The sequence below is a fragment of the Camarhynchus parvulus genome, chromosome 5, assembly GCF_901933205.1.
Source record: "Camarhynchus parvulus chromosome 5, STF_HiC, whole genome shotgun sequence".
Taxonomy (NCBI): Eukaryota; Metazoa; Chordata; class Aves; order Passeriformes; family Thraupidae; genus Camarhynchus; species Camarhynchus parvulus.
This window is the reverse complement of record NC_044575.1, coordinates 12,988,339-13,007,669: the sequence shown is the minus strand read 5'-3', so window position 1 is coordinate 13,007,669 and position 19,331 is coordinate 12,988,339. Positions and strand designations below refer to the sequence as shown.

Sequence of the window (19,331 nt, the reverse complement as noted above, 5' to 3'; positions counted from 1 at the left end):
AAGAGCTGATGTGACATCTTGCTGCTTCTGAGCATCAGTGAATTTCCAGCAAACTGCAGGGCATCATCTGCCTCAGCTGCAGGATGAATGCTTACAGCTGCAAAGAGTTGGTAGCTGTTTAAAACAAAGATAACAGAGCCTTATCCAAAAACTATTAAACCCAGCAGGGGAACTCTCACTGATGCAATGCAGTAGAGCCTTAAAGGTCTGGTTATTAATTCTGAACAGGGTGAAATTTTCCAATCCCATGAAATTCTGAGATGTGTTGTTTCTTAAAGATCCTTTTCACTCTGTACCTCAAGGAAACCAAATCCATTTGTTGCTCTTCTTGAACAGGTAAGAGGCAGATACCATGACAGACGTGGGGATTAGTGTGTTTCCTTCGGTATGCAAATGGAGGATTCAAAGTTCCTCTGCTGATCCTGACCCTGCCTTTCAGCTTTAGCCCAGGCACTTGGCTGTTTTGAAGTAGTAATTCTTAGTATTTCTTAGCAAAAAACATTGACAAGGTTTGGAATATTTATTCACTGAAGCTAATGATTGAGTTCATGAATGCAGTTGAGTGACCCAGCTATTGGAACACCTTGATCTGGTCTGAAAGTGTTCTTTTTCTGTGTGATTTTGGTCTGCAATTATATTTTAACAAATGTAGCTGTTCCCATGTAGTGCTGTTTACCAGGGCACTCTCATAATAATGTTGATTTTGATGCTGTTTGCACCACATGGTTGCATAACATTTGTACAGTTAAGCAGGACTCGTTTTAGAGTAGTTTTCATACTGGATTGTAAAATCTGCTGCTTTCTCGATATTTAAAATACACAACTGAATGGTAGCATCTGACTCCACTATTTTTAAAGTTAGTTTCTTAGTTTTAAAGATAATTAAAACTCAAAAATTAATAGTAGGAGAAAACTACGAGATAACAACAGGACTTCAAGGTGTTCATCTGAAATGGGTGGTAGTGTGGGAACAGATGAATTTTTTCATTTTAGAAAATTATCCTTTTTTAAACTAAATTATATGACTGCTTTACAGTATATGCCACAGCATATGTCACAGTTGAGATGGCCACAATACACAGAGTGTCACCATACAGTTTCAGAAAGATTCAACCCATACAGAGTCACATCACTTCAGAAGGCTGCAAGCATCTGCTCTTTCTTGTTCTTTAGCCCAGCCTTTTATACCCCTCAAGTTCATGCATTGCACCTGTGTGCCCTCTGTTCCCTTTGGTGATTGGTCAGTGCGCCTGGGCACTCCATGTCTCATTACCTTCAATATTATCCACCTGTCCTGCACAGCTGTAGCCCATTAGGGATGAGGCTCTGCTGCAGCTCCACTCCCAATTACTACAAACTGTGTGCCTACACCTTACTACTCCTAGACAGGGATCTATTTTTCTGATTCAAAATTTTTGTCCCTTTGCATTGTAGTTGTTTCCCTTGGAATTGGTTTATTCTCTAAAATAGAACTTCTTGCAGAAAAATATTGCTTATTGCTTAGTACAAAAAAGTTTCTCTCCAAACAGGCACAGGTTAATTATCAAATCCCATCCAGTTAAATGTGTGGCTTTTTTGATTGGACTTAATTCAATAAAGGTGTAGAAGACTTTGAGTTGTACATTGCCTTATATTTCAGAGGTGTGGCCCAGGTGAGAATCTACACCTTGGTGGTGTGGGTTGAGGTATCTTACATGGCCCAAGAAAAAGCAAGGTCGTTTAGGCATGTAGCATAGGTCTAAAGCAATCCAGTAAATGCCTCTGTGGTCTGATCACTTTGCAGTTCAGACCAGTTTAAGTTCTCAGTGATAATTTCTAAAAACTCTCAGCCAAAATGTACTCACCAGCCAGATGAGAAAGACCTCATCTATGAAGAACAGAGCCACAACTGGATTTTCCAAGGAGTCTTGAGTGGCCTGTGAGCATTCTCCAGATCAGATTAGATACATTTGTTTTCAAAAGTGAAAAGCTAAGTAAATTCAAATGCTTCTAAGGAAGTGTGACTTGAGAATGTTGTGCTTGGCACTTCATAATACTTCTTAGATAAAAGATAAATTAACATTATAACAATAATAATAAAAGGTCATATAGACCGTTATTTAAGCCCTAAATGGAAGAATGGCTCTGCTAGTTCTTATTTGTAATTCCAAGACATACATAACTGCCTGTTGGCTTGGTTATTTTTTTGCAAGCCCTCCACTGGTGGATATTTTCAGTGTGCAATGTTTAAGTCCCTTTTATTCCAAGAGGGATGTGTTCTCAGCCTGTTGTTGGAAGAATGAAACAAAACAAGGCTTAACAGATAAAGGTGGTTAAGAGTAGAACAGCATGGGAGTGTAATTCTTGGATGAAGTGAGACTTGATAGTCAGAAGTACTGCAAATAGGGAGGGATAGAGCCTTAAAGGAAGGAAGCAGCCTGAAACAGGATGAGAAGCAATCTAAGTTGGGAAGATGGTAGGAAGCCTCACATTAAAAAAGCTAAAGTTTTACAAGAGAAATTTGGTTAGTATATCTTTAAAACCCTCTCTGCAACCACATCGGCCACTGAAGTGCAGTGTGCAATACTGCATGTGCAATGTGCATACCTGACCACTCAGTGTTTTTCTCTTATGAACTGGCCTCTTAATTTTAGAGGAAGAGAGGCTCCCTTGGCAAATGTCCTAATGCACAGTGTTTCTGTACTGTTCCATTCACTGTCCTCATTAAAAGGAGAGGTTTTAACTTGATTTCTGTAGAAGCAGGACTGGCAGTCCCAAATCTCACATGGATTCTCTGCATTGAATTTAGCTTTGCTTGGAAGGGTAGTCCCAGAGCACATCTCCAGAGAGCTTTCTGGTGCCTCAGCATAGCTGGAACACCACCAATTCTTTGAAATTTATGGAACTTCGTGATGATTATCCGTATTTAAGCTAGACTTAGAGTTGCTAATGCCTTGGTTGAAGTCTTTCTGTGGTGTTCCGGCAAGGCACTTGGAAAGCACATCCAAGCTTTTCTTGGCAGTTAGAGCTCATTCCATCTGTTGCACCATGGCAGATACATTAGCAATGAAAGGTTTATTTAAAAGAAGATAACCCTGGGAGGCATTTCCTTAGGAATAGGGAACAGGAGCTGGCTTATGGTGTGATGAATGGTATGGAGGGTGCTTCCAAGCCATCAGAGCTTATTCCATGGATTATTTAACTGTAGCTGATGGTAGCATGAGCACCTTGAGACAAGAGGTTTCTTAGAACACTAAAAAGTGAGAGTTGTATTCCATGAATGCCAGAATATACTTCCTTGATGTGACTGTTTTATCTACATTGTAAATTACATATATGCAATTTTTGTTGAATGATAGTGCAGCACCAGTTTGGACAAAGTATTTTAATATCTGTTCCTGACGCATCCCAGAGATTCACAGGGAATTTTCCTTCAAGCCACATTCATAGCAGTCTTGTAGCATTAACCAAATCTGAAAAACATTATTCACAGGCACCTTTACTTTTGGAGCAACAGCCTCCCTTGAGCTGATCATGTGGACACAGTTCTACAGCAGATGAAATTTCCTTCTGCAGACTTCACTTTGTGAAACTTATGAGATATCACTAAATCTAATAGAAAAGGCATTAGGAACTAACATTATCTCACTATTTTAATGCTTTTGGAATTAAATTAGGGTTCTGTTTGACATGAGGAAGGCCATTCTCTGGTTTTATATATTTTAGTGAATTATTCTTTAATTCTATTTTATTATGCCTTTGTGTATTTTTGCAACCATGGAGCTGGTTAATTTGTTTGAGTTTTTTCTCTACAGCATTGCTGTTCTACTGGACTTTAGCTTTCATAACTAAAACCATCAAATTTGTGAAGTTCTGTGATAATGGGGTTGGATTTTCTCAGCTTCGATTTTGCCTCACGGGACTCTTGGTTGTTCTTTATGGAATGCTACTAGCTGTAGAAATCAATGTCATCAGGGTGAGGGTAAGTAACTGTGCTAGAAGTCTCCTGTGGTTTTTACTGGTTGTTTTTTGGGTTATTGGTATTTTTTTAATCCCTTTTCTAGGTAGTTGGTGTAAAATGCGTTACTAAAGGAGAACGAAAAATCCAGTTAGAAATTTGACTATCAAGGGCTAATAGTATTTCACTAGGCCAGATAAATGTGTAATTTCAAAAAATGCCAGACTCTGTTGTTGATAATTTAAGATCAATTTCATCTGTTCAAGTTTGCTGTAATTTTTTTAATTATTCTGTTTCAGTCATGAGAGCCAAGTATTTCTGATGCAAGAGAAGACTGGTAGAATGGAATTGTCTGCTCTATCAGAGAATATCTTAGACACACAAATAGCATCTCTCATTTTCCAGGAGACAATCAGAATAAGTGATTTATTTGGGCTACTAGGTTCCTTCCAGCTATATTTTTTTCCCTCTGCAGTGTCTGCAGTCATAATATAAACTGAGACTTTGGAGACTGCTGGATACATAAATTCCAAAGTTCCCTTCAGCTGGCACTCACCAACTGTGCACACAAATTAAATTTAGGAGGGAAAGAAATATTCCCATGTAATTTTTTTTTGCTGCAGCACCAATAGCTCCATGTTCTGAGCTAACAAATGTGAAGCAGTGTGGTGTGGGAGATGAATCCCAGCGATAACCTCAGGGCTGTGCCTTAGCTCCTGTGTCCCATGTTGTGCTGCCTGGAACTCAAAGTAATGCTGGGACTGTCCTGTTAAAGTAATTGAGGGGGTCAGTCTCTTCTGACATGTCTCAAGTGAAAGGACAAGAGAAGGTGGTCTTAAGTTGCACCATGGAGGTTCAGATTAGTTGTTAGAAAAACTTTTTTTTACTGAAACAGGGGGCAGGCACTGGAATAAGTTGCCCAGGGAGATGGTGGAGTCACCACATCTGGAAGTGTTCCAGAGGTGTCTGGAGATATGGTGTAGGGATGATTAGGGTGGTTCTGGCTTGGTGGTTGTACTGGATGATCTTGAAGGTCTCCAAACTGTGTTGATTCTGTTTCTGTGAGATGGTTTGCAGTTTTTTTCCCCTGCAAGTATGCAAATTTTTGCACCATAAGCAGAGTCATAGTGAATTATAAGAATTACTTATTTCTAGACTGGATGCCTCTGATTAGCCTCAGTACCTGAGGAAACTGGATTGCTGTATTGGTTTAGAGACTCGAATGTCTTTTAAGAAACCAAGACTGATTCATTGATTATCTGCAATGTCGTTATCTATTCTTTGTGCACTTGTATTTTCTACTCATTCACTGTGATTCTGCTGGCATTTTTCTGCATTTCAGAGGTATGTTTTCTTCAAAACTCCTAAAGAAGTTAAACCTCCTGAGGATCTCCAGGATCTTGGTGTGCGATTCCTGCAGCCCTTTGTGAATCTGTTATCCAAAGGAACATACTGGTGGATGAACACATTCATCAAGACTGCCCATAAAAAACCAATAGACTTGAAAACCATAGGCAAGCTTCCCATTGCTATGAGAGCTCTGACCAATTACATTCGCCTTAATGAGGCCTTTGAAGCACAGAAGGTATGCAAAGCATGGAATTATATCTGTCTTCTTTCTCAGAGCTTGTGTTTTTCATTAATTTTTATCATACAAGCATGACACAAGGAGATATAAACAGATATGATGCAAATGAAGTATTCATTGGCACAGCAGTCCATACACCAAGAGACCACATTCTCAGTTGTACCTCGTACAAATAATGAAGTTTCTCTAATCAAACGTGCATGTCAAACACATTACTGGTTAAATGTGTGTAAAATGTGTACAGCCTCTATTTTGATGTGGAAAGTAATCGTGGACTGTGTTCACTGAACGCCGTTATTCCTCCTAATAAGACCCTGGAAACATTCACAGTCTGTATTAATTAGGCTTTGCAGGGCTATTTTTTTTCCATGTTATTTCAGTTACAGTTTGTCCATAGGAGAGTTCAAGGCTGAAACTACCTCAGCTCAAATTAATATTCACTTCTCAGAGGGAGCTGAGTGTGTACAGTATTCTATGAGAACTTGTTTGCATCCTGCCTAAAAGGTGTATGCTTCCAGTCTCTGTGTTCACCAGAGAACAAAAACCTGTCACTTCCCTCCCTCTTTTTTTTTCCTTCCTCAGTAGGCCACAAACAACACACTTGATCCCCATTAAAGGTAGGAAAGAAATCATGGTTCCTTTTGTGGAGAGGAGTGCAAATTATTGCTTTGTTCTGACTCTACAACTCTACAAAAAGAAACAATAGTTGTAGTTCCTCTGCTTTCTACCTGAGAGATTACAAATGGTTGTCAATGAATTAAAGCAGTGATAAAAACACCAAGTATTTGTCAGACCTGAGGTTAATGTATAACATAATTCTTATGAATTTTAATTTAATTCTGACCAGAACAAAAGATCATCATCTCCCCAAGGATCCAGATCCATTTGGCGTGCTCTCTGCTGTGCTTTTGGAAGACCCTTACTCCTGAGCAGCACGTTCCGTATTCTGGCCGACTTGCTTGGATTCGCCGGGCCGCTCTGCATCTCAGGGATTGTTCACAACGTTGGAAAAGGAAATAACACCATCCGCCCACAGGTACTGTCAAAATGTCACCAAAAGAGAGGAGTCCAAAAAGGGATGCTGTGACTCTGTATTGCTTGTCCTCAGGAAGGAAAGCGACTCTCTGCTGTGTTTGTGAGTGCTGGCAGTGCCAGTGTCCATGTGCTACCTGATACCCACCCTTGTACTGTGATGGAGGGCATCCTGTGCAGGGCAGCAAAGGTGATGAAGGGACTGGAACATCTCGGCAAGGACAGGCTGAGGGAGCTGGACCTGTTCAACCTCAAGAAAAAGTGACTGGGAGGGGACATAATCAATTTATATAAATATCCAAAGGGAGGGTCTCAAGAGGATGGAGCCAGGCTCTGCTTGATGCTGCCAAGCAATAGGACAAGAGGCCATGGCAGGAAAAGATGCACAGGAAGTTCCACCTGAACATGACAAAACTTCTTTACAGTGTGGGTGACTGAGCACTGGAACAGGTTGCCCAGAGAGGTTGTGCAGTCTCCCTTGCTGGAGATACTCAAGAGCAGTTGGGATGCAATCCTGTGCCATGTGCTCAGGGATGACTGTACTTGAGCAGAGAGGTTGGACTAGATGACCTCCAGTGGTCCCTTCCAACCTGATCCATTCTGTGATTCTTTTGGGAGGAAAATATGTGAGCCATGCATCTAGTCAGCCTTGCATTCTGGAAAATAACCTCATTCAAGAGAACAGGGAAGTGTACCCAGAATCCCATCAATATCCTAAGGTATTTAGTTGCAGTCTTGAGTAGAGATTGGATCAAGTATGTGACTAAGTGCTTTCCAGAAAGGAAAAGTGTTTTTAATAGGCTTGGCTTTTCATTTCTAAAAATGAGGGATGTCTAAGAGGATTAAAGCAGAGTTTTGTCATCATCATAAAATGCCAAGTAATTTAACTGTGACCAAGCATTCCCTCTAGTGCCTTTGGGGAGGCTAGTTTTGAAAGATCAACTGAAACATATTTTTAAGGGATGCTATTTAAATGAATGCTTACCAATAGGAAGCAGACATATTTCTTGATTAACTAAAAATAACAATGTAACTCAGGAAGCATCTTTTCATTATAAGGTGAGGTCACTCGGGCTGGATTTCTATGGGATAGATCAGTTTATTTCTGCAGCTCACTTAGTGTCTGATATAAGACTCTTTCTAAAGTCTGTTGACACTAATGGAAATATACCCATCCATATTTAAGTACTCTTTGGATTAGGTCCACTGTAAATATTGAAGTCCATCAGCTGCAGCGCAGAAAATTTAACAAAGGCCTCAGGCTAAAATTAACTGTTTGTCCATTTTGCAAACCTTATCCTAATATTTGGAAACTTTATTATAGTGAGTAGGTTCAATGGAAACCATTTAAAGCAGGAAATGAGAAAATTAGGACTACAGTACTATGTTGCAGCAAAGTACTGTGAAAACTCTTGATTCTGCTTTTCAGTAATTTGTCTGGGACACTGTTTCAGCTGAAATTGTGGTTTAATATCATTTACAGATTGTCCTATTTAATTCTCCTCTAAAATTGTCAGCTACTGCTTCTCTGTGAAAAATAAAAAGTTCAGGTCTGGTCCTGACAGGCCCTAAGCAGAGCTTCACCAGCCTAGAATCCTCACTCACTAGCTGAGCAGTACCTCACTGTTGTCATTGACACCAATTTGGGATCGCGTAACAGCAATATTCACTGATGGTCTGTAGTCCACAGGTGACACTTAAGGGTGTATTTTAGCTCTGCTTATGTTTTTCTTATGTTTTGACATTGTTTTTGTTTTCTGGTAAGGGTCTAACTACATTTAAGTTTGAAAATTGCTTTTTGCTGGGTGAGATGAAATAGCTTTCTAATGAAGATATCTTTCTAATGCTTCTATTCTCTTCTTTTTGCTGGGTGAGATGAAATATCTTTCTAATGAAGAGCTTCTATTCAAACCATCTGGAAGCAGGCTGGGGTGTTCAGGAGAGCTCCCATATATGTTCACATACCTAGCCCACTTGGTCTGTTTTGGAAAGAAATACACCACCTCTACTGCTAGGAATGCTATATCCCTGCTTGTAATGAATCAAAAGAGGAAAACCTTGCCTTATAGTTTGCCCCTGTGAACCTCACAGGTGTGAGAAACAAGCTTTCTAAAATGATGTCATATGGGATGATAAGTGGGGGGAAACAGTGTTTGTGCTTGGTGCGCTGCTGAGTTTGAGGGCACTGGAAAGAGTTGGCACACAGTGGGACAGAATCAGATAGGCAATAGATGTTGTGAGTACGATGGAGAGTGTCTTTTTACCCATCTCTTACCCAGCTGCATCTTAAATATTTAGATTGAGATATTGTAATGAATCAACTGTATCTTTCAAAGAGAAATTCTCTTTGTGAAACTGAAGGCGAAGGGATAGAATAATTGTTCTGTTCCTCATGTCCTTTGTGACAGATATAACCCACCATGGAGCTGTAACTAAAATCACATGGGTGTCACAGGCAGTATTAACTGCTCAAGTTAGTGCTGTACTTAGTCAGAGCACAACAGTGTCTTAAATTCTGTCATGCTCTTCATGTTTATTTATAACTCCAGTATCAATATTTATGGCCACCCCAGAACATTCCTATGACACAGATTTCTCTGAGTGTTAATCATTTCACACTGGAGAAGAGACTGACAGGATGATAACCTTTATCATTTGCTGCTAGCATCTTCCACGTTGCAATGTTAGGATTAGCAGTTCCAGTATTAGGAGTGGCTGCTGACATAACATGTTCAGAGATGCAGCAAACTCATTATTTAAAAATCTCTAGTAGTCATAGGGCCCAGTGTAGCAAAAAGCCCAGTATTGACACTAAGATTGTTTGAGTCTAGAGTGTCTATGCATTTAAATAGCAGCTTTTTACTCAACCTTTTACTGGTTGGAGCAACTTTTAAGAATTGCTGTTACCCTGAAGTTGTCAGGAAGGTGGGACACTGAATAGTCCCAAAGCCATTTCTGAAAAAAAAACCATCTAATTATTTCTGTCAACTTCTCAAACAAGGTTATTTGCCTTGTATGTGAAAAATTCAGGAAATGTTCAGATATTTCTGTTTCCCACAGGCTGACAAGTGTGTGTTGAACCTATTGTAGCTTAAACACAGGTATACCCAGTAAGCCATAATGGCCTGATAATGCATCTGAGGCTTGGCAAACATCTTGCTATCAGCAATTGTGTGATCTTTATGGATGTATGTTTGTCCTCTTTTTCTCTCAAGGGAGTATTAGAAGGAAGGATGAGAATATTCATCTCACTTTCCCTCCTTGTCTATCAAATAATGTTTTGATGGGGATCAGTGCTGCACCAGAATCTCATTGCTAGACAAGCATGATTTGTCAAACATAGTTGTGGGAAAAAAAAGTATTCTTTTACATACAGTAAAGTGATATTAGCTGCAGAGATTAGCAGTACTGGCCAGATGTGTATGGAGGACAGCACTAAAAACCTGAACTTGTAAGGCTGTAAATAATCTGGAAGAGAAACTCATTTTTAGTGTACTATAAACTATGTGTAATAGGAAATACTGCTGTAGCCTATGAATTGCTATAAGTAATTAATTAGGGCTTTAAAATCCCTTCAGGGTGCAAATAGGTAAAATAGCAGTTAAATGTCTCTTTATCTGAACTATAAATGCTGACATGTATTGTAAATGTTCAGAGTTTTACAGTTAATACAGATTTTAAAATCTTTCTCCTTTTACATTCCTTGTCACCTCTGCTCCTCTTTTCTTCTTTGCTTTATATCTCTGGCACTACTTGGACACTTTTTTTGGTTCATATGGCCTATTATTTTTTTCCTGGGCAGATTTTCTTATCTCAATGATTTGAATTGGCTCAGGAAGAAAACCAGTTAGCTCCCCAGCTAGTGCACAGTAAGAAACAGAAGCGTGCAGGTTGGAGCAACCAGGATATAAATAAGAGTAGGGAGAAATTTGTTCCTTTTCCAGCTGGTTCAGCCAAAAGAACAGCTTAAAAACCTAAATTTTGCCTCTGTATGAACTTGCCATATGGGGTTTTTATGAAGTTAACTGCCAGGTGCAGATCAGATCTAATAAAATGTACAGACACTGAGAGTTTGTGAAATGTAGCTGATTAAGTGTTATAGCACTTGTGAAAACTTGAACAGCAAAGAAACTATGTAGGCAAGAAAAAATGTGCTGAGCAAGGGATCCAGCAGGAGTGTTAAGTTCAAGAAGCCTTCTGAAAGGGAATAGAAGGATTCATCTTCCAAATTTTGCCTTTAATGGAAGCCCAATCCAGCAATCAAAGTTTTGAAGGAGCCAAGAGGAGAAAGAGGAGGATGGAGACATTTTAGTTACAGGAGGCTTCTCGTGGTGAGCCAACCTCTCAACTTGTTGTGGCACCAAAGATGTCAGCTTGTTAAATATAATCTGAAATAAATGCACTGTTTTCCCATTGAGCTGTAGACATGCATCAGAATGCACTTTGGTGATCTCATGAGCTTGCTAGAAGGTAATGACCATGTATAATGTGAACAAGATGCTGCAGGCCAAAATAATTTGCATGGTTCCAGGAGTTTTGGGTTTTTTACGAGTTCTGAAGGTCATTTTTAGTGTTCAGTAACCTGAGGTGTTAAAATTAAGAGAGTAATTTTCCCCAAAGGATGTTAACTGTTCCTTTTTGATGATGGGCAGTGCACATTTTTTAATAAATGACCATATGGAGTGTCCTAGAGTTTTGGAAGGATATCAGAAATACTATAAACATCATTTTGCATTTAAGTGAAGCTTACTGAGTTGGCGTGTTATGCGACTGTGTCTTTGTGGTGATAAATTGTGAGGTTTCCGACAAGGCTGGGAGCACTTTCAAAGTAATAAACTGTGATTATCTCTGCTTATTAATTATGCAAATTACCATTGCACCTCAACTTTCTTTCTTTTTGCAGATTAAAATTCTTGGTGTTTTCTTTATTTCATCGCAAGAGTTCCTGTCCAATGCTTATGTTTTGGCTGTACTCTTATTTTTTGCCCTTCTATTGCAAAGGACATTTCTGCAAGCATCATACTATGTTGCTATTGAAACGGGAATCAACTTGAGAGGTGCAATACAGGTACCCAATATATTACTAATTAGCCTTTTCACACCCTCATAAACATGTAGTTTTAAATATAAATTATATAGTTGTTAAATTCTGAAATGCTTCTCTCCTGAAATGTTTTGAATGTACCATTGCTGTTAGAAATTGTGCTAGCCCTAAGTTGTTTCCTTTGCATCTCATTTTGGTGATTTTATATAAATGTTTATTTTCAATTTCCAATTATGTATTTCTTCTTACCTTCGAGTAAATTTGCTGACAGTAAAACTGAATGTAACTTTTGAAGTAATTTAGGTGTGAACTGCACTCTCCCATCTCAAAGGCATTTTTTTGGTAACATCACTTCTCATGCAAACAAAGCATCTTTAAAATGTATTGCAAATATATTTTGGACAGAAGGATAGGCTGTATTCCCAATGCATGAGCAGTGTTTTATTCCAGGGGTCACGCCGCAAAGTCTGCCGGGCACAGTGGAGTCTGTAAGCATTGAGCATAAGTCAGATTGCAGAAATGGGGTCTGTAATCGTTGTATAGCTGACAACTATAGATCAGAGTTTGATGTAGCGTACAAAGCTCTGTGCCTGGAAATGAGAGAATTTGGTGTAAGATTACAGTGTGCCCTCAACAGCATGAAATCCAGGCTTAGTGTAATTTATAAGTTACACTATTTATCCCCTGAGCTGCATGGATCCTGTGGAGAGTCTCCATGATGGATGGATGCTTTCAATAGCAGCCTAATTGTTTAATTGTCTTTTGATCTTACACTTGGAAGCACTTGTCAGCTGACAGACTTCTGGTTTCCATCCATTGGTTTTGCCTGACTAGAGTAAAGTAGAAAAATTCTACAGGAATAAAAACTTGACCCGAAAGTACAAAAAAAAAAAATTGTGACTTGTCTCAAGTGGAAGAGCTGCAAATGACTAAAAAATACAAGGACCAAAGCAAGTGCAATAGGGGAATAGTTAGAAAAGAGAGCTAAATAAATTTTGTTTAAGAAAAGCTTTGTATTTGCTGTTCTGAGTATTAGAAGTCTAGGTAATGCCAGTTGGACTATTCAAATTGGAAAATTTTTAGGCAGCATTCTAAGCAGCAGATCAATGTTAATGGCAGTCTCCCTGCCAATATTTTTATACTTTTTTTTCTATTTTTTTTCTTTAAATCTTTTCTCTCCTCCTGTCCTGTGTAAATCTGCCACTGTTCAGTGTGTCCTATTTGATTTTTACCAAACTAGCTGATAAAAGTGTGCTTTCATTATTCTGTACTGTGTTATTTTTATACCTGGTGCCTGATTCTGCTCTGAGGCAACTGCTTAATTCAGTACAGAATTGTACCCGAGACATTCACTGTCTGTGAATTAAACTGTGTAATGGAACTGAGTTCTCTAAGCAGAATGTAGAAATGTTCTCAGTCAGGGACATTGTGCTGAGGTTGGATGAGACCTGAATCAATTGCCAGAGAAAAATATCAAGGATTATAGTACATGAAGGATTATATATTGAATCTAATAATATCTTAGTGTTAGTTACAGGAAGGGCACTTGGTGGAGATGCTGGGTGTAAATCAATAAGAGAGTGAAACCTTTACTGCCTAAAAATGCCCAAGAACCACATTAGCTGGATTATGAAGTTGCTAATGTGTTCTTGGACATTTTTGGGCAGTAAAGGTTTCCTTCTCTTATTGATGCACCTGAATGAAAAAAGGGAGTACTTAGACAACCAAAATGCACGTAACAGCGCTGTGCTTTGTGTCAGGGAAGATGAGTAGCTTTAAATTTTATGAAATAACATAAAAGGCCAAATTTTATTCTCTTCACTCAAGTTACTGGAAATATTGTTTGCCCTCAACATGCTGGGCCTGGAGTTTAGATGGAGCTAGAAGTCTCATTTTATTTCTGTATGCTAGTACCTTTTGATCTCTCTTCCAGACAAAAATATACAATAAAATTATGCAGCTTTCAACTTCCAATATGTCTATGGGGGAGATGACAGCAGGCCAGATCTGTAACCTGGTTGCCATAGACACAAATCAGCTGATGTGGTTCTTCTTCCTCTGCCCTAACCTTTGGGCTATGCCAGTACAGGTAAGGTGATTAAATGTGCTTTGGTTCTTAATGCACCTCAGTCTGTAGTGGTTCATTGCATGCGAGTTTTATGAAAGTGGGGATATTAAAGAAGTTAAAGAATAACTTGAAATAAAATTTCAAGCTATTAACATCTAGAAATATTGTCTGTATTAGGTTCCATATCTGTGACTGGACTTCAGGTATTTATGATTGTATTAAGGTCTTGGCTGCTGTCAAAAATGCTTTGCATTTGTAACAAGAATTTATAGGGTGCAGCAGGTTGCAGTGCATTCATTTATTACAACGGGGAAGTTAACTGGAAGATATTGCAATCATTTGTCTTCTGAATCCCAGCAGAAGCAAGAGAAGTAGCATAAATATGATTACATAGAGATGATCCTTTGGACATGCCTTGAAATTACTGCTGCTTTTTGGATGAAAAATTCCACGGTTTGTCATTGTTTCAAAGGCTTTTTTTTTTTTTTTGTTGGAGCATATTTGTTATGTAAAATGGTTTTGCTGCTTTATCCTCTGGTGTCTTTGGCCTCCTATATCTAAACAGCCGTCTGATCCCTTCAGTCTCCTTTCCTGCTCAGATCACCCTTTACTTCTATTTAAGAATTAGACGAAAAAACTGACAATAAAGCATGAAGTTTCATCTGATACTCAGTGCCCTGCAAGTCTTCCTGCTTTCTTCCAGCTACTTGGTGCACTTTTGTTGGGTGTGCTTTTTGTTGTTCAGTGCTAGCAGTAAATACAAACAGAAGAGGCAGTAGAGTTTAAATTCTCTGTTTGGCAAATTTGGTATTTTCTAGACGTATAATTTCATTTCAAAAACATGATGAAAACTTCATTGTGTTCATGTCACAAAGGCAGTCTGGTTCCAGCACCACACAGAGGCTGATTTTGCTGGTGTGTAAGTCAGAAACCTGCAAGTAATCTATCCAGCAGCTTTGCATTTTGGGTTGCTTGCCCTTGCCCAAAAATTAAATGGTTTTCATGAGGCTGTATATAGACACCACCTGGCAGATTGAGTTTCCAGGCAGTTTATGGTGTGGTTTTAGGGGTGTTGCTTAGGAGTTTGTGTCCATCAGCATCTTATACAAGTGATTTGTCTTAATCTCTGATAAAACTTTTGCTAGCTCCATGAGACTTGTGCAAAGCCTCAGATCAGGATAGTGAGCCTATTAAGGTGTGAACAATCAGAAGTTTGTTGACTGATGGCTTCTTTTAACTGTGCTTTCTACATGTGTGAGATATGCAAACCATGCCTGTTAAAATATTGAGATTTAAGGTGATTGTGGCCATATTTATTTTACTGTGTGGTTACCTTAATGCAGTATGAATGCATTTTTCTCCTCCAACAGAGTTACTCCTGTGCAAGAGGTATGGACTAGTTTTTCTGATCTACTCTGGAGGAGCTTATATGGCAGTTTAAAACATTTTGCTTTCTAGAATTAAGGGAGGGTGATGGATATAGCAGTTATCATATGGAATTTTTGAGAAAGCAACTTATTTTTTGGCATAGTTTCCCTGAAATTATGGGTGGGAGAGGAAAAATGGGAACCGGATTATTTTAAAGTGGGGAGGAAAAAAATTATTAAGGAGTATGGCCTAATATTGATGTCTAATTGCAAAAGAGAGGATAATTATAATAATAATAAATTGAGAGGAAATTTCATATTAGATATGGTTACATATTGGCAGTTTGTTGGTAATAATTTGGATGTCAGGGTATTTTCATTCCTTTTATGGGAAGCACACAGTAAAAAGTCAGTGATTGTAGACTGCTAAAGTAATATTGCTGAAAAGCTATGGAGAGTCAGGAAGAGTCCACCCCCTTAATGATAATGTCTAGGGTATCAATTATTATAGACAAACTATGTACAAGCTATCAATTTCATGTACACTTATTTTCTAAGACCTCTCTGGCAGCTCAGCGTAGAGAGTGCTTTAGTGCAACTGAGAATTAATCCAATTCCATTGCATATTCTGTAACAACATTTTGTTCTAATGGGCCAGAAGTCACATACTCATAAAGACTTCCTGACAGTCTGCAGAAAATAAAATTATATTTGCATTAGAATTCCTGCTGTGATGCTCCTTGCTAGATGAGGACGATCAGTGCTGGAGCGTGCTCCTGTTTTGTGGGTCATGCCAAAATCAGTGAGTCACATTGGCCACAAAGGCTTCTTCAGGAGGTTTTTCCATAGCTTTCATTCAGTACCTTGTTTTATGAGGCAGTGAAAACAATTACTGGCTGCTTGAAAGATGGCTAATACTGCATTGCACAAACTCTGTGATTATTTAAAACAGGTTTTTAATTGTTTTGTAGCTCTTAGTCTAGCAATCAACATTTCAGCATCTGCTGTAGATTTTAAATAGCCATTCATGACAAGGTAGGTTTTCTATACAGTCCAGATAATTTGAGCCCCATCTTTGCTCTGACTGGAGTCAATGGGAGCTTTATCATTGCCTTAAGTTACTGTTTGAATGTTATTGGAATCCATGAGAAGAGGCCCAGGGATGCCAGTCAGTTGAAAGATGCCCTCAGTAGGTTTGGCTGAAACCCTGGGAGCAAAATGAGGCCTTATAAAGGCCTTCCCCCCATGCCTCCATTTGATAAATACCCTTGTTTGATTTCATTGTGATTATTAAAAAATCCTGTATTCTCATATCTCTGGCTCATTGGTAGGGACAGCTTACACTTGTAATGAAAGGACATTTGTCTCTTTCAGAACTGCCCACAAAGCAGTTTCTGGCTGCAAGTACTTGCCATCCTTCAATAAATAATCAAGACAAAATAACCAGAGCTATTGGTGAGCATTTCACTCCTGATATTTATCTCTGGCAGAGAAGAGCTTTGGGATTTTGATGAAGGAGAAGCAGTGTTTCGTTACACAGACTTTTTTTAAAAAATATGATTTTTGCCTTCTCAGGAATATTGATGAGAGCCCTCCCATCTGCCAGATAGTGTCCCCCAGAGCTCAGATGTTATCTGTGTAGTCTTTATTCTTGACTCCATACTTTGTGATGTGATATAGAATTATGTTCAATAAGATTACAGCTCTTACCAGATACAATTCTTCTCCTTTGTTTTCCATACATGTTGAAGGTATTTCAAAAGTTTGTCTGTATTATTACATTATAAAGAAAATGAAAATGGGATAATTTTTAACCTATTGGAAACATGGGATTTTTATTGCCAAGACTGACCCTCTCAGGAGCTAGGATGAGGGTTGGAAAAGCAGCTGTGAGCTAGCAACTCCCTCAGGATCCAGCTGGGGTGGCTTTCTCCTTGTCTATGGGAGAAGCTGATGCTCTCTTTTTAGAACCAGGTGGTCCCATAATGTCCTTGACAATCAACCAGTAGTGAGGGACAGCAGGAAAACAGGGAGTCAGTGTTCTGCAGTGGCTTCTCACTGTTCAGTGCTTTCCTGTATTTTGAGTGCCCTCAACATCTGCCCATGATGAAGCAGCTGGGAGTGAAAATCTTGATCTGTAAAGACCAAGACTATTTTGTGTTATGGAAGAGAGTTCTGCCAGGGGTATCTGGCCTTGTGTGTTTTGTTTGGTTTCAGACACTCATTAATTTCTTGACTTCAGGTGGAAACAGATTGCTCACTTACTCATCACTGAAGGATTTTTTTTAATTTGCAATTTAACCTTGCCTCTTATTAGATTTGTGGTGCATATACAATGGGATTTTACTTTCATGTCAGTACATATTTTCTTAGTCAATACTGTGGCTCTTTTTGAGAGTCATGTTTTAGTTTAGTTCGGCTGTAGAGAGGCATCAGAGGGTTCCTAAGAGGAAAATTTTTTTTTTCTCTCTGTGCTTTAAAATGATGGAAATGTGGAAACTACAAACTCCTTTTTTTCATATAAACAGCCAATTCCTATATATGTGTGGAAATAGGCATATGACTATTACGCTTTGGAATGATGGAAGATGGTGAAGGTTATGAGAGTATACAAGCATATCAATAGTAGTAAATAACACATTAAGGAAGTTTCCAATTATTGGTTTTTTTTCAATTAAGGGAAATGATGAAATTAACTTTTTATCCCTGTGTCTTCTGATTGATTTATCAGCTTACACTTTTAAATACTTAGATTGTCAATGTTGCAGATTGTTCAAGAGTCAGTCATTACATAGTGATAATTAACTTTGGTAGATTGTATATATTGTTTGTGTTTATTGAGCTGCTTACAGTAAACCCTCTCCATCCAGACTGTGGCTTTCTTCTAGGTTCTTAATTATCCAAAGACAAAGGTTTGGGGTTTTTTTTTACAATGTTTCTCTAATTCTCTTTCAAAAGTAATTGTCTTTCTGGCACTGTAGATCCTAGTTAAATTATAGAAGATACACAAACCTGTAAAACTTTCTTTTACTGTGCATAATGGGGAGAAATACAGAAACAGAAATACAGAGAATGCCCAGGCTGGGGGAGGGGCACTGGGTGGGTGTCTGGGTCCCTGGGAGAAGCCCTGACTGATCACATTGGCTGTGCCAGCAGTGCTGAACTTGTGACATTTGGGGTGGCTCTAACTGCAGCTGCAGTTGGTTGAACAAGGTCCCATACGCTGAGATTGGTCTTTGTGGTGCATACCCCAAGTGAAGCCAAGATCTCTCCCTCACCTTCTTTTATATCAACAGATAATTGTAGGAATTCTTCTGCTCTACTACCTTCTTGGAATCAGTGCCTTAATTGGAGCAGCAGTAATCATAGTCCTTGCACCTGTTCAGTACTTTGTAGCAACAAAACTCTCACAGGCCCAGCGAAGCACACTGGTGAGTGTCTTCAAACTAATTTGTAATCTAAATATCATATCTGGTAATTGTGCATTGGTTTGTGCCTGGAATTACAACGCTAATCATGGATGTTGACCCAGAATTGCTTCTCAGACATTTTATAGTGTTCAAGAATGCAACGTTCAAGAATGTGAGATTGTAAGCATAGGCAGTAAATACATATTTTTGGGGGTTTATATTTTTCAGCAAGTATGGTTCCCTAAGACCAAAAAAACCTTTAAAACCTTCTAACTTACAAATACAGATGATCAGTAGCCACGGACTGAAGAAGCTGTGGGCAGTGCACAGAGCTGTGAGTTGTGCAGGGCAAGCTGTCCAAGGGGAAAGGAAGTAGGAATGCTGTGTCCAAACTTGGACCCCAGATGTGGAAATCTGTCAAACAGATTTATTGGAACAAACCCCATGCAGTCCTAACTCCCACAGTATGTGGCTCAACTGGGGAGCCTAGAGGTCTGCTAAGTCACAAGCTGTTCCTTGATGCCTCATTTGGCTTGTCTATAATTTGAATCACCTGCACCACTGCTGAAAATGTTACCTTGCTTCATTGGCATTCCCATGCCCAGCTGCTGTGAACTTATTCCACCTTTCAGCAACTGTTGCACTGCCAAGGAGGCCACAGGAACTTGTAATGGAGCCAGAGCTTGCTGAAATCTCTTCCACCACAGATCATGGGTCGTGATGAGAGTTATTTGTGCGTCTTCCTGTGTGTAGAGGAATTCCTTCCCATCAACAGTATGCACCCTTCCAGAAATGTGGACAGCATTCATTCTTGCAGCATCCTGTCATAGTCAGTGTCACCTAGAAATTCCTGCAGATGGGAGCAGTGCTGTTTGTGATGGAAAT

The 19,331-nt window shown here is 39.1% G+C and overlaps 1 protein-coding gene across 1 annotated transcript in view; it reads left to right on the top strand.

Annotated features, from left to right (window-relative positions):
* The window catches only part of ABCC8 (ATP binding cassette subfamily C member 8), a 73,703-nt gene that overhangs the window by 6,522 nt on the left and 47,850 nt on the right, over positions 1-19,331 (top strand). Inside the window, exons 4-9 of the mRNA XM_030949721.1 lie at positions 3,795-3,961; positions 5,280-5,522; positions 6,373-6,561; positions 11,461-11,625; positions 13,535-13,690; positions 18,333-18,467. Of these exons, the coding sequence (XP_030805581.1) occupies positions 3,795-3,961; positions 5,280-5,522; positions 6,373-6,561; positions 11,461-11,625; positions 13,535-13,690; positions 18,333-18,467 (1,055 nt within the window). The remainder of the gene's footprint in view (positions 1-3,794; positions 3,962-5,279; positions 5,523-6,372; positions 6,562-11,460; positions 11,626-13,534; positions 13,691-18,332; positions 18,468-19,331) is intronic.